At 39.9% G+C, this 15077-nt stretch overlaps 1 protein-coding gene across 5 annotated transcripts in view; it reads left to right on the plus strand.

The window, feature by feature from the left end:
• Positions 1-15077, plus strand: part of Atrnl1 (attractin like 1) — a 587588-nt gene that overhangs the window by 66207 nt on the left and 506304 nt on the right. For 4 of the 5 annotated variants that reach the window (XM_076563387.1, XM_076563388.1, XM_006978477.4 and 1 more), the window contains exon 10: positions 5736-5890. The exons of the other annotated variant lie outside the window; for it this stretch is intronic. In XM_076563387.1, the coding sequence (XP_076419502.1) occupies positions 5736-5890 (155 nt within the window). The remainder of the gene's footprint in view (positions 1-5735; positions 5891-15077) is intronic. 5 annotated transcript variants of the gene reach the window in all.

A 15077-nucleotide genomic window follows, 5' to 3' on the forward strand; every position in this document is an offset into this window, starting at 1 on the left:
GAGCCACAAAGACAAACGGCACGTGTTCTTTCTTATTTGTGGATCCTAACTCCAATTTTTTGATGTCAGTATATAACTTAGAGTAACTGTAGAAACCAGGGAATTGAAAAGGGACCATGAGGGTTGGGGAGAGCACTAGAGAAGAGGCTAAGTAAGACCTACGTGCTACGAAAGGGGAAATGTGTGAGACTCCAGGGCCAGCCGCAGGGCACCTCCCTTCGGTTTGTTGGACAGCGAGCCCAAGAGACTCTTAGAACAACATAAGATATTACTATTGTCTCTGCTTGCCTCTCTGAACTAAGGTAAGTCCTTATAGCTAAGATAATACAACTTCAGACCCAGGACTTAGAGGTATTGAGCTGGCACTGACCTGGAAGACTCCTCTTTGGAGACTAGCTCCCATAGTGTCTGGAGTTTCTCTGTAATTGTCAAGGAAAAAGCAGTCAAAAGTCCAACGATGACCAGCTGTCCAGTATATCCCTGACAGTGTAATAGTGGCAACACCAACAGACGTCTAGTTGGATTTGAGGCCCACTCAGTAGGAAGAAATTAATCCCTGGTATTGTAATCCTATACAAAAACCTCTGGCTGGTGAAGTCATGGGGCCCAGAGAAGAACCTGCTACCTCCATTTTCCTAAACTTATCATTTCCAACTTTATTCTAAAAACCTACCCTTACACCTACAGATAAACACAGCTCTCACCCCTCATCAGAGAAGCTTCCTTTTCAGCAGACGGAGACTGTCCTAGTCAGTGTTTTCTTGCTCTGAAGAGAGTTCTCCATCTGGGTCCACAGGCAGTGGGAAGAGTGACACACGGCTTGGCCCCTGGGACCCACCCCAAAGCCCACGCCTAGTGACACACTTTCCCCCACAGGCCACACCTCCGAGTCCGCTCAGATAGTGATGGAGGAAAGCATTCATATGAGCCTATGTGGGTCATTCTTTCTCAAACCACCACAGACTATTACAGAAATCTGCAGCTAGTCAAAATTAACAGAACAAAGCCAGTGTAGTGCCCAGCCCTGATTGATAGAAATACATTGTAACCCTATACCTAAAGGGGCAGAAAAATTACAGCCAGGGGCCCAGGATGTCTGCTGTGAGACAGTAACATCTATTTATGGCAGGGAAGTTGTACCTATGAAATATAAAAAGTACAGGTCTCCTGAACAAGACCTGCCTGATGACAACACCAGTTGACAAGCCAGTGTGGATGAGAAATCTTATAGGGCCCCCACCCATAGATTAAGAACTAGGGCAATTAATCAGTGGCTGCTCAGAGAGGGATTGTCTTTTCCAGGGATGAGCCCCTGATAGCTTATCCAATCCCTATGTCCAGCCTTAAAACACATATACACACAAAGCAACACTAAATGAACTCAAAAACGTGTGTATGTGTGCACATATACACGCTTGCAATAATAGTTAATGAAAAAGCTGGGCAGTGGTGGCACACACCTTTAATCCCAGAATTTGGGAGGTAGAGGCAGCGGATCGCTGTGAGTTCGAGGCCAGCCTGGGCTACAGAGTGAATTCCAGGAAAGGCACAAAGCTACACAGAGAAACCCTGTCTCAAAAGACCAAACCAACCAACCAACCAAATCAAAAGTTAATGAAAAAGAGGTCATAAATTTTAGATGGGGTGGAGACATGGGGGACTTGGAGTGGGGCGAGGAGTGAGTAGAAATGATGTGAATACAGTGTGTGTGTAGAAAATCTTTTTAAGAAAGTTAGGTTAAAAATACTTTTTCTCTTCTCTTGATTTGCTAGCAGCTTGTATCAAAATCCCTTTGAGAGTTGTCTCTCTGATGTTTTTCCCAAAGTGAGGTGGCTAATTATCATGATTTATTTTAGTAACTCAACTTAAATCAGCTTTAGCCAAATATTACTATTGATTTTTGGTTTTCTAATATTTTGATGAGGAACTTTAAAAATCTTTGTTAATATATGAGATATGATCATGCTTCTCTTGAATTATTCACATTAATTATTTGATGTTAATGCTATATTGGATACATAACCTTATTTGGAGAGCATTCTTTTTGATACTATAGACCACATTTATAAAATCAGAATTATTTTTCCCGAGTATTAATTATAGCCTTTAAGAGAGCTAAAGGCAGTTTTTTATGTTACCTGTAGAATTTTAGCAATGAAATTTATTACAAAGTTACTATAAGAATATTCAAATTGTCTCAGCCTGATTCAGTTCTGTTTATTTTTAAAGAATTGTTATTAGTATTATTTTTTATTAATAATAAATTTTAAAGAATTGTTATTAGTATTATTAATTTATTATTAATATTATTAGTACAGTATTATTAGTACGGTAAAATGCCCTGTAAAATTAAGATCTGTTAATTATGTAAGTGATGGGTTTCATTGTGATTTTCCACACTCATGCCATGTCCTGGATCCTGTTTTCTGTCTGTCCCCATCTGTCACACTCTCCTTTCCCTCCATATCACTAGTAACTTTACTGTTCCTATATGATTTTTAGGTTTCACAGGAGAGAGAACATGTGATGTGTCTTTTTGAATATGGTTTATTTTACTTAATGTGATGTGAATTAAGTAAACTTCAGCTCCCTCTGCCTCTCTGAAAATGACATTCCATTTTCTGTATGGCCGTGTATGCACTGTGTGTAACCAGGTCGTCCATCTTTGTTTACTTGTTTCTTGCACTTGGGCTGAGTCAGTCTGTACTTTGTGAGGTAAATTGCTTGAGATGAAGTAGGTGTGCCTGTTCCTGTTGTAAATTGACGTGGAGTCTTTGACCCAGACGTGATATAACTGAGCCATAGGTAGTCCTCTTGCTTTTGTAGCATTCTTACTGATTTCCACAGTGGGTGTAAAAATAGACATTCTCGCCGTTACTTTTTGTAATGTTATAAACAGAATTGTATAGAGTGCATGTGGCTTTTTTCCCACGGCAATCTATATATAACGTTCCACCATGTCTTTTCATGTGTAGTAGCCTGTGTCTTTTCTGGCTGAATTGTATTCTATTACATAAACAATACTGCTAAATTATTTTTCAAAGTGACATGTTTTATTCCTTGCATCAACAGATAGGAATTTTTATTAGTCTACATCCTTGTTAGGTTATAGCAATGTCAGTATTTTCAGTTTTCACCATCTTAATAGGTGTGTAGCGTGTCTTTTTAATGTGCATTACACAAAGTGAAGCATATTTTTATTCATATATTCACATTCATGTGCTTTCTTTGGAAAGGTGTCTGTTCATGTATTTGTTCTGTTTTAAGGGTTCTTTGTATAATTTTGAAAACATTCTTTTGTCATGTCTTAGGTTGCAAATGTTTTATGACAGTTTTTGGCTCTTTTATTCTCTGAGCAATAGTTTTTCTAGTGCAGAAAAAATTATATTAGTAAGACCTCATCAATTTATATTTATGATTTGTGCTTTTTGGTGCTTCTAACAGTTCATCATCAAACTCTGTTCCTAGATCTTTCTCCAATGTTATCTCTGAGAGTTTATCATATTCTTTATGAATGTTTACTATTTATTCTAGGTTAGTGTTCTTCATCAGTGTAATGTATGTATGTGGTATACTTATGTGCCTGCAGGTGTGTTTGTGTGTGTGTGTGTGTGTGTGTGTGTGTGTGTGTGTGTGTGTGTGCACATATGTTTATGGTACATGCATGTGGAGATCTGAGGTTGACTTCATGTATTTTTCTCTATTGCTATGTAGATAGGCTGGCCTCAAAGTCATAGAGCCTCCCAAGTGTTTGAGCCCTTTTAAACCAGATTTTGTAGATTTCCTCATGGATCTTTATATATATGAGCTTTCGAAATGTCTGCCTCTCTTCCTGTTGGAGAACCTCTGTATTACTGTTCAGGAATTGTAGGTGCATGGGCTCAGTGACCTGATTCTCCTTGGGGTGGTCCCATTGCTTTATACGTAGAGAACTAGGGGCAGTAGACTGGGGTCTTCTAAGCTTGACTCTCTGGTGTAGAACTTCAGCTCTATTGAGTGAGGTAGGATAAATACTATGACTACGCTTTAACCTCTTTAACCTGGTTGACGACTCCCATCTATGCTGGGGGCTGAATATGGAAACTCACCTAGACTTCTGAGACTTGTTCCTGGAATAGAACTTCTGTAAGTATAGGGACCGTGAGAACTGTGGTGGCCTGATACTCTTAGTAAGCTGTCATTGACCTGCTAGGAGCCAAGGAAGGAGAGAAAGTTGTTACCCTGGCTGTGCCCCTCCAGGTTAGAGATTTGTGTTAGAGAGCTGGTGTATGTCAAAGTCGAGAAGAAGGTGGGAAGAAAGAAAGGAACGTGCCCGCTTCAGTCTACTAGAGATTGTGGTCTTCCCCCCTCGCTTTGGAAGAGTGGAGATTAAACTCGGGGCCTTGTGCGCCCAAGGCAGGTTCTCTACAGCTGACTATATGTTCCTGGGCACACCCCTGCTCTGTTGCTTTTTGTTTCGAAGAAACGCTCACTACATTGCCCAGCAGGCCTTGAGTTGTGATCCTTGTCTTAGTCTTGTAAGTTCTGTGCCAGCCACCTGGTCAGATCCACTGTTGACTTCCTAGCCAAACTTAGTAGATATTCTTGACTAAGTGTTAATGTCACTCTTAATAAAGTTTTGTGAAATCTTAAAATTTCTGAGACTTTGAAAGCATTTTGTATTAATTACATTTCTTTTCCTGGAGAGACTGTGGAACTCTGTATATTGTCACTCTGGGAGTCTGTCTCATATTCTTTAAGGATTAAGTGACATTAAAAATCCATGGTTTTAGACACTATATACAAACCAACTATTTTATAAATGTTTACCATGTTTATATTTTTATCAGGATTGTTAGAAGGTACTGATTTATATTACTGTTCATCTTTATATATTGGTTTATTCAGAGAAGTTTATAATTCTGAGCATATATTTACAGTACTTTTAAATTTTACTGTTTCTGGACAATCCATTTTAGAGGGTTCATTGTTCAGTGTGTGTGTGCGTGTGTGCCTGAGCCCAGGTGCCTGTGACGGCCGGAGTTCTCAGACCTGGAGCTTCCCGATGCTGACATGTTCCTAACTGTGTGGCCGCTCTCCAGCCCGTTTGCAGTTTTTCATTACCTACATGTTTTGGGTGCATCTAAAGAACCCTCAGACAAATAAGTATAACCCATAGGAAAGTATATTAGAACTGGTCATTGAAGTAGAAATAGCCATGTTTTTATCTGGGTTCTGGTTATTTGGTAATGTTCATCTTACGGAAGAAATTCATTGAGTTTTTAAACTAATGGTATCAGCACCTTTGTGTACAAATTCTAATAAACATAAAGGCTCATTAGGGGGTCCTTATCAATTTTATAATTTTAACCCAATGTATTTTGGACTATATTTACTATATTTAACTTTTGTTTTAGCATTAAAAAAAGAAAAACCCATGGTGTCTTCATCCTGTACTTGGAGGTAGACTGGTTTCCTACCTTCACAAGTAAAAAATCATTCAAAATATAAAGTATTAGTATTGGAAATGCTGTCTGTATGTGCTTCCCTCAAAGCATCCTGAGATATTAAGATTCCACAAATATTCTTTTAAAATATTGGACCTTAGAAGTTATTTACAAGTGGTTAAAATATATGTATTCCCCCCTGCCCCATAATTCCCAGAAAAAAATTTTAATATACTAAGTCAGTACTTTATTTATAAAATCAGGGAGGTCTCTATCCTTTGTAATACATTTTTGAATTTTATTCTGTAGGACTATTTTGAAAGAAAGTGGGTTTGCCAGATACCTTCACTCAGCTGTCCTAATCAATGGAGCTATGCTTATTTTTGGAGGAAATACTCATAATGACACTTCCTTGAGTAACGGTGCAAAATGTTTTTCTGCCGATTTCCTGGCATATGACATAGGTATGTATCTGTTAGGATTGTGCAAAGAGGAAAATACCAGAAAATCTTCTCAAACAGATTAATCAACAGCATGTGTATGTCACTTTAGAGATCAGTTTAGTGATAGGTATGAAATGGTTTTCTCTAATTTCAGCACAGTGGTCATATAGAGGCATGAGATCAGATGTGTTGGAACGAGTTAGTATTAGAAACAAGAAGGGAAGTATAGGTCGGGATGACTGTTAGAAGCTTTTGACTGTTGCATCCTTATTTGAATATTGTATAAGCCTCTTGTGTCTTAAACCAATTCGTTTAGATTAGGATAGATATGTAATATGATCAAACTGTCAAAGACAGTAGGAATCCAAACACTTTAGATTGAGTAGGATTGAGTAAAACTTAGTTTATATTAAATATATAGAATATATCTACTGAGTGTGGGAGGAAAGATTCATTGAAAGGAATGTGGAAAAGGAGATAATGAAGTACGATGAGACGAAGTAGAAATCCAGGATGTACTTAGGAATGGGAAAAACAAAACAAAACAAAACCCCAGAACTAAATAAGGCCTTTCCCAGAGAACCAGAAATAGCTGTAGTATTCACTTGTTCATTATGCTAAATTATTGTTGATTTTATATGTAAGTGGATGCATTCATTGAAATACTTAATTTAACTCTCCAGTATATCACTGTAGTGAAAATACTGTTTCTCTAATTGTCATGTTATTGCTAAAGGCAAGCTGATTTATTTAGCAGTACATAGAGTGCCTTTTTGATGGTGGGAATAAAGTACTATGTCACATTCAAAGCTACTCACTTGATATGTAAAAATAAAGGAGACTAACTAGATGTGAGACAGATTTAGTCTTCAGCATAATAAAGATACATAATCTACTTTGTTAGATTATTTCATGTGGCCACACAGGAAAGAACAATTGACAGTGAGCATTTTGATCTTGATGCTCTTTTAAGTTAAGAATGCTAAGCTATGGTGAGTTTGTGATTATTCAGTCTTAAATGAGAAAAGTGTTACTTCTGAAATAGTAGTACAGAGTAATTCCTTATGATGAGCACGGGATGGTCCCAGCGTTTAGAAAGCTCGTAAATCCTTGAGATCCAGAAAAATAGGTTGACTGTGACAGTGACTCCAGCTGGCAGTTACCTCTTTTACCTGGTGGTGACATAGTGAGCTTATTTTTCTGGAGGACAATGAAACCTGTATTTGTTTATTTTTTGTTCATCCATATTTCTTCTGTGGAATTTTTTAAATTAAAACAGTAGGCTGTCACTGTTCGTGTTAAAAATCCACAAGTGGGATTTTAAACTTTTACATTCATTTCTTTGGTGAGCTTCTATCTACACAGCGCTTGTATTTTAATGAACTGTGTAAGATTGAGCTCTTTTTGGTAAATGATGTACTGAGAATCTGTTTTTATGCTTCCATATTATTAAGGTTATATTTCAGTTTTATGTATCAAAAAACTTTATGGAGGCTAAAACAAAGCAAGTTTTGTTTCAGAAAGAAATTGGAAGAGAGGTTGGATTATCAGTATTCAAATTAACTCTAAGCACTAGTTAACTGTGAAAAGGTTTATATATAAAATCTGTGTCTTCTCTAAAGATCTTGTAACAGTATGTTACTAACTCATCTGTCAGAAAATCAAACAGGAACTGAGCTAAAGGAATATAGTGGCCATGATTCTAAAACTTGTAACCTGTCCATGCTGATCGGCTGGATCCATTACATGTTCTTTTTTTTTTTTTTTTTTTTTTTTGGTTTTTCGAGACAGGGTTTCTCTGTGTAGCTTTGCGCCTTTCCTGGAACTCGCTTTGGAGACCAGGCTGGCCTCGAACTCACAGAGATCCGCCTGCCTCTGCCTCCCGAGTGCTGGGATTAAAGGCGTGCGCCACCACCGCCCGGCTCCATTACATGTTCTTAATGTCCCATACATTATGAGAAAACTTAGATTTAATAATGTTTACTTAATACTGTGGATTGATAGAAGCAAATATCTATTTTATTTTGAAATAAATTTATGGAGACTGAAGGAAGACTAGCATGGTTTACAAGTTTATGTCTTAACACAGGGCAGTTTTGACCCTTGTTAACACTGTCAACAAGAACATAAGCGCAACCATCAAACTCAGCATGAGTTTTTATCTACTTGACTTCTGCATAGACTTCCCAGTAAAGTCCTCCCATGTTATTTGTATTTATACTTCTCCTTGGCATTACGAAACGTTGCAGGGTTATCATGAAGAAAATATTTTTGTATTGTTTTTCACACAAAAGAAAATTTGTTTCAAGTAGTTATTGTTTCTCAAATGCTTTTTTTTTTTTTTTTTTTTTTTTGGTTTTTCAGGACAGGGTTTCTCTGTGTAGCATTGCGCCTTTCCTGGAACTCACTCTGTAGACCAGGCTAGCCTCGAACTCACAGAAATCCACCTGCCTCTGCCTCCTGAGTGCTGGGATTAAAGGTGTGCGCCACCACTGCCTGGCTAGAAAATGCTTTTAAAGTCATATTTTCTTTCTCGTATAAGGACTATTCTGTGTCACATTTGAATGAAATGCACCTGAGGTGTTACATGAGTTTTAAACAAATTTGTGCCAATATTAAGTTTTCATTGTTCTAAACTCAGTTTCAATTGTGGTGCTGTTGTAAGTTTCATATAGTGAAGCCATTAATCTTTGGAGATGTAACTTTGTCTTCCCAGTGCTTATCATACTGCGTGTGGTGGAGAGATAGCCAGCATATTTTTCAGACTACTGTGTCTGCAGTCTGGAATGCCTAGGGAAGGTTGTGGGGAAAATCGAAACAAAAGAAAACCAGGCCTATATAACCTGATTGTTAGAGATCAGTCGCCAGACATCTATGTTTTCAAAAAGTGGCGGACAGACAGAAGGGACTGGAGCCAGCTCAGTGGTTAGGGGAACACACACTGCCGCGCCCCGCCAGCTCCAGCTGGCGTAGGTCCAGCTGCCGAGGGTCTGATGGCCTCTCGAGTTCTGTGTGAGCAGCCGCACTCAAGTGCACATTCCCATCCCAGACACGCACACACACACCATACATCACACACACCACACACACACAATTAAAGCAAGACAAAATCCTCAGAAAGTGAGGGAAGGGGCTCGGGAGATGGATTGGTTCAGAGTGCGGAGGCTCCAAGTTTGGGTTCCATTACACATGCCGGTACCTCCTGTTCCAGAGGGGTCCATCTTCTACAGCTTCCAAGGGCACTGGCACTCATGTGCAAATATTTACAAACATACATATAATCATAAATGCATTAGATTTAAACATGACTGAAATACAGCTCATAATATAGCCAGAGCTAGTCAATGAGCCTCGACCAACTATAACACTTAGGGCACATTACTTAATGTTTTGTTGCAAACCTAGCTTGAACTCAAATTTTAGAATCTGAAGTTTTTATTCATTTTTCTGTTATTCTTGTGAAAATGTTGCCTTTAGAGCGCTGCAAGGTAACTTTTTCAAGATTAAAATTATATATTTTTTTCCTGGTAAAGATAGATTCCTGATCAGAATTCAGATAAAAGTCTGAAACAAAATGAAAAGCAACTTAATTTAGTTTTTTAAAGGTACTAGAAAGATGAAAGTGGAAATGCTGAGTCAGGTGATTCTGGAACCAGGCAAAGGAACAGGATTTCTCTGACAGTATCTTCTTACCCATGCCAGGAAATGTAAACTGTGAGACCCATTTAGTCACTGATGTTTCCAAGAATGAATTCTTGGAACATGATGATTTCACTTACAAAATCAATTCCTTGGTAGTGATTACATAAAAATATTAAAAATGGAAAAACAACTCCATATTTTCAGCAGTAATATTTTAATTGGTATTGGTAAAATAATGATGCATAAGCTTAATCACTTTATTATACAGCAGAGTTAAAGTATCACTTACCTAGTTTATGATGCATAGCATACATGATTTTGTACAACCCTGTGGACTGTTGTATATGAATCATGTAGAATGGATACAGCCCTGTAACCCGTAATTTTATGACAAAATCATATGCAAATTAAATAATCTTATTTATTTTTTTGGAACATTCCAAAAGAGCTCTGAAAATTCCAACTGCCTTGCTGTTTGTGCTTAGATTTGTTTTAATTTTCTGGAGGTTTTATTTGCCAATATTTCCTATTTACTGTATTTTCATGGCTTTTCTCTGGTGAAGGGGCCCCCTTGCTGAGCCTGCTGCCAGAAAGAGCCAGTTTGTAGCTTTGAAGTTTAAGGAAACCCTTGAAACCTTTCATGCCACTTCCTGCGGTGGATCTTTGGCTGAAGTGCTGTCCTTTTCTTTGGTATTTGGTGATGGGAACAACAGTTGCTGCAGCAGCTGCCCGTGCTTCCTCCCCCTCCCTGCCCGGTGCTTCCTCCCCCTCCCTGCCCATGCTTCCTCCCCCTCCCTGCCCATGCTTCCTCCCCCCTCCCTGCCTGGTGCTTCCTCCCCCCTCCCTGCCCGGTGCTTCCTCCCCCTCCCTGCCTGGTGCTTCCTCCCCCTCCCTGCCCGGTGCTTCCTCCCCCCTCCCTGCCCATGCTTCCTCCCCCTCCCTGCCCGGTGCTTCCTCCCCCCTCCCTGCCTGGTGCTTCCTCCCCCTCCCTGCCTGGTGCTTCCTCCCCCCTCCCTGCCTGGTGCTTCCTCCCCGTCCCTGCCTGGTGCTTCCTCCCCCCTCCCTGCCTGGTGCTTCCTCCCCCCTCCCTGCCCCTTTCCCCCTCCCTGCCCGGTGCTTCCTCCCCCTCCCTGCCCGGTGCTTCCTCCCCCCTCCCTGCCTGGTGCTTCCTCCCCCCTCCCTGCCTGGTGCTTCCTCCCCCCTCCCTGCCTGGTGCTTCCTCCCCCCTCCCTGCCCCTTTCCCCCTCCCTGCCCGGTGCTTCCTCCCCCCTCCCTGCCCGGTGCTTCCTCCCCCCTATCTGCCTGGTGCTTCCTCCCCCACTCCCTACCACCCCCCCCCCCCCGCCCCCCATTTTAACTTCTCCAAGCATTTTGAGAGATTGTCCTTTGTGTTTTGCCTATGGGTATTAGTTTGTTGGTTTTGTTTTGTTTTGTTTTTTCTTCCAGAGAGGTCTCATTTATAGCTCAGGCTGCTGTCCTGCGCACACTCTCTCTTGTAGCACAGGCTGGCCTGAGTGCTGTCTGAAGCATAGGCTGGTGTCAAACTCACAGTGATCTTGTCACAGGCCCCAAATGCTGGTGTTATAGGTGTGAGCCACTATGCCTGTCCAAAGATTTCTTTAAATATGAAAATTACACTTAAGTATTCTAGAAAGAAAATCTGCACCAGGAGGAGTGTTTGTAGAGATTCATGGTGGATGCAGGTGGGCAGAGCAGTTGTGAACACAGAGGCAGATGGTTTCACATAGAGCATTAGCAAACAGAATCCAGCACTGTTTCAAAATGATCTAACTAAGTAGGACTTATTCTAGAAATGAAATTATGATCAATTATCAGGGAATTTTTAAGTATAACTTCTTATATGAAGGCCACTGAAGCCAACAGGGAATACTGTTTTATGTTAAAACACCTTGAAGTCATCTCAAGTTTGGGAGACAGTGACGCCCACTGTGACTAGCAGAGAGCACAGTTCTGAGGAGCTGTAGGACTGAGATCACTGAGGTGACACTGTGGTTTATTTAGAATATTAAGGGAGGTTTGACTCCTAAAGGTAGAAACAAACCTTATTCAATCACCAACAATTCTTAGGTAGATGGAAAACAGCAGCAGTAATAAACTTATTTTTCCATTACAAAAGTACTGAAGAGGTTTAATTTTCCTTTATATCGGCCTCGTTTCAACACTTTCACATCCAGCCTCTTCGTTCTTTTTCAGCCATACTGTTAAAATGGAGCTCAGTGCTCACAGCAGTTGTTGCTCCCTTGCTTTATGTGTGTGGGTGTTTTGCTTGCACGTATTATCTGTGTAGCCCTTATGTGCCTGGTGCCTGCAGAGGCCAGAAGAGGGCATTGGGTGCCCTGAAATGGGAGTTACAGACAATTGTGAGCTGTCATGTGATGCTGGGAATCGAGCCAGGAATCTTTAGAAGAGCAGCCAGTGCTCTTAACTGCTGAGCTTCTCCCCAGCCCCAAGAATATTAACTACCGTAAGTGTAGTTTGGAGTAGTAACAGAATTCTTACAGGATTACAGATGCATACTTTCATGGAAAAAGTGAGAATTTGTAGAAAAGTTAGCCAACGAATGCATTCTTACCTGAATTATTTTCTGCATAATCAGTAAATTAAATAATATCAGAATTTTGACTCAAATTCTTCAAATAATTTTATATATACAAATAAATATATATGTATATGTAGCTAGAGTTTTCCTGCCTTGCCCACAGTCAGGACAAATCTTTGTCATCCGCCAGTCCCACAGCCTCTCAGACCCAACCAAATAAACAAAGAGACTTATATTGCATACAAACTGTATGGCCGTGGCAGGCTTCTTGCTAACTGTTCTTATAGCTTAAATTAATCCATTTCCATAAATCTATACCTTGCCACATGGCTGGTGGCTTACCAGCGTCTTCACATGCTGCTGGTCATGGCGGTGGCTGGCAGTGTCTCTCTGCCTCAGCCTTCTGCTTCCCAGAATTCTCCTCTCTCCTTGTCTCACCTACTTCCTGCCTGGCCACTGGCCAATCAGTCTTTTATTTATTGGCCAATCAGAGCAACAGATTTGACATACAGACCATCCCACAGCATGTATATATAAAATCTCATTGGTAAATCATTCTGATGGTGCAGTATGCAAAGATTTGAGTTTAAGACCAGTAACTTTAATTTTTGATCTTCTGTGTGTTAAGTATTTGGTTTGCAAACTAAATATCTTGCAGCAGTGAGTCTTTACAAATATATTCCAAAGAGTGTCTTTCACTTTGGTCTTTATTCTGTTGTTGTGGAGTGTATCTCTCAATTTAAAATAAACTCTATAATTCTGTGTAGAATTTGTTTTGAATCGTCTAAGCTTGAACTGATCTTGGAGAGATAATGACTGGGCTGTTCTAGAAGTATATTTTCTTCTGGCAGAAAATATAACTCTAGATTTCAGCTAAAGAGAACAATAATAATCGAGACTTTGCAGTGTGAGAATCAGAGCAGAATACATGTAGCCAAATTATGTTAGCTTGCTGTTGGTTACTGATATAGTCAGTTTATACTTGAGTGTCGAGCTGGCGTATTTGCATTTTCTCCTTTTATCTGGACTCACCAGACAGTTACCAGGATGAGGAAGGACGCTGGTGCAGCCGTGCTGGGGTGCATGAGGTCGGAGCTACCTGCTTACGCAGGGTACTTGGTCCTTGTGATCTCCATCATTCTCATTTTTCCTTTCATCTTATCTTCTTACTGATGATGCTGTCACTCATGCTAGAAAATCCTGATGATATGGTCATGTGATAATCTGTGGCCAGTGCTCTACCTACAGAGAAGGAGGGTAAAGGTCTGTGGTTTTCCACTGCTCATGGAGTGGCTGTGGACATGTGCTTCTCACATGAACTTGCCACAGATTCTACATGCTACTCTGCAATGGTGACATCACCAGTGGCTGGAAGGCTTGCTGGCTTACATCACTGGCTGCATGCTGCTGTCAGTGCTGACTGGACTTAGCAGTCAGCTTTCTTGCCCAGGTGTTTAGTCAGAGCTCACATCTGTTGCTGTCTTCTGGTACATGGCCTGGCATAGTATTCCTAAGTGTTGAATCTGCTGCCTTCAGAGTTCAGAGCAGTTTGGTGTGGAAGCAGTGTGTTAACTGTTTCATTTCTTTTAAATTTTAGTAAGAGGGCATATTGTTCTTGGCCATTTGGCCTTCATATATTTTGGCAATATGGAAAGTTTGAAGTTTTGTATATTGTATCTTACATCTTTTGGAGCACACCTGTCTTAATAAGGTCTCCATTGCATTGATTATTCTTGATATTCTGGTCCTGTTAGCACCTGTCAAAACAATGTGATGTGTTTTCAATATATTGTAATTCTATACTCAATGCAGAGTATAAATAATTAGCACTATAATTTATGTTTATTGAATTGGATGAATGATTGACATCTAACTACCTGAATTCATTAGTTGATTCTAACATTTTCATTACTTTTCTTATTCAGAGCTTGTACCATGCATAGGTCACCCCCCTTCCAAGAAAAAGTATAATGTCTCCAAATCCTTTTAACATGTTATTTCAAACACTTATATGTCTAATTGTGGAAAGACAAACGTTGTCAAATGAATCTTAAGCATGTTGCTTAACTTCCAAAGATCTATTTCCTCATTTTTAACAAGGCAATTCCTTAGTAAACCTCAGTGAATTCTTGTGAAGACTACTTTAAGTTCTGTAGACAAGTATCAGTTTTGTAAGCAATTTTATACAAATTTTATCCTTGTAAATACATGTTACACACATTTCTTAATTTAAATCATAACACAAAAATTTGGCTGTCTGTTTTCATGCACAGGTCTTTGTTATTGATTAAAAAAAATGTAATCTAAAGTAATGGGATGATGTCTTAGTAGGCAACTTCTTATGGAAACCTGAGGACCTGAGTTCGAATCCCCAGAACCCATGTAAAAGCTCACACAGTAGAACATCTGTAATCACGGTGCTGCTAAGGAGACGTGGGAGGTGGGGACTGGGGACTCCACGGAAGCTCTGGGCCTGCTTTCCTAGTGTGTCCAGCTGCACAACAGAGAACACACCTGCCTGCTTGCATACACATCAGCGTGTCCATGTGCACGCACACACACATTCATACACAGGTACACAGGTACGCACACGCCATTCTCTTACACACACACACACACACACACACACACACACACACACACACACACACACACACACACACGCAGACCAATTGTACCAATTGTAATCCTCAGAGCATTGACTTTTAGGAATGTTGGTAGGCCTCATGGACACTGTATCTATGGAGAAAGCAGTATAAAAATACTTAAATAAAATTGTTAAATTTTTATTCTCTCTCATGTTAGAATAATAGACAGCTGTTGTGGTCAACTTAAGAGAGCTTTATAAACTAAAAACTGGAACACTCTTTGGCAAATACAAGCCAGGATGTATTTTATTTGTTTTAGTATCCCAGCTTCAGTTTATGAACTATGATTTTGATAATTCCTTTGATGGTTGTTAGTCAGGATATTGAATTAAAACTCATTTACTATTTGTGTTATTGG

This window comes from Peromyscus maniculatus, chromosome 1 (assembly GCF_049852395.1).
Source record: "Peromyscus maniculatus bairdii isolate BWxNUB_F1_BW_parent chromosome 1, HU_Pman_BW_mat_3.1, whole genome shotgun sequence".
NCBI lineage: Eukaryota > Metazoa > Chordata > Mammalia > Rodentia > Cricetidae > Peromyscus > Peromyscus maniculatus.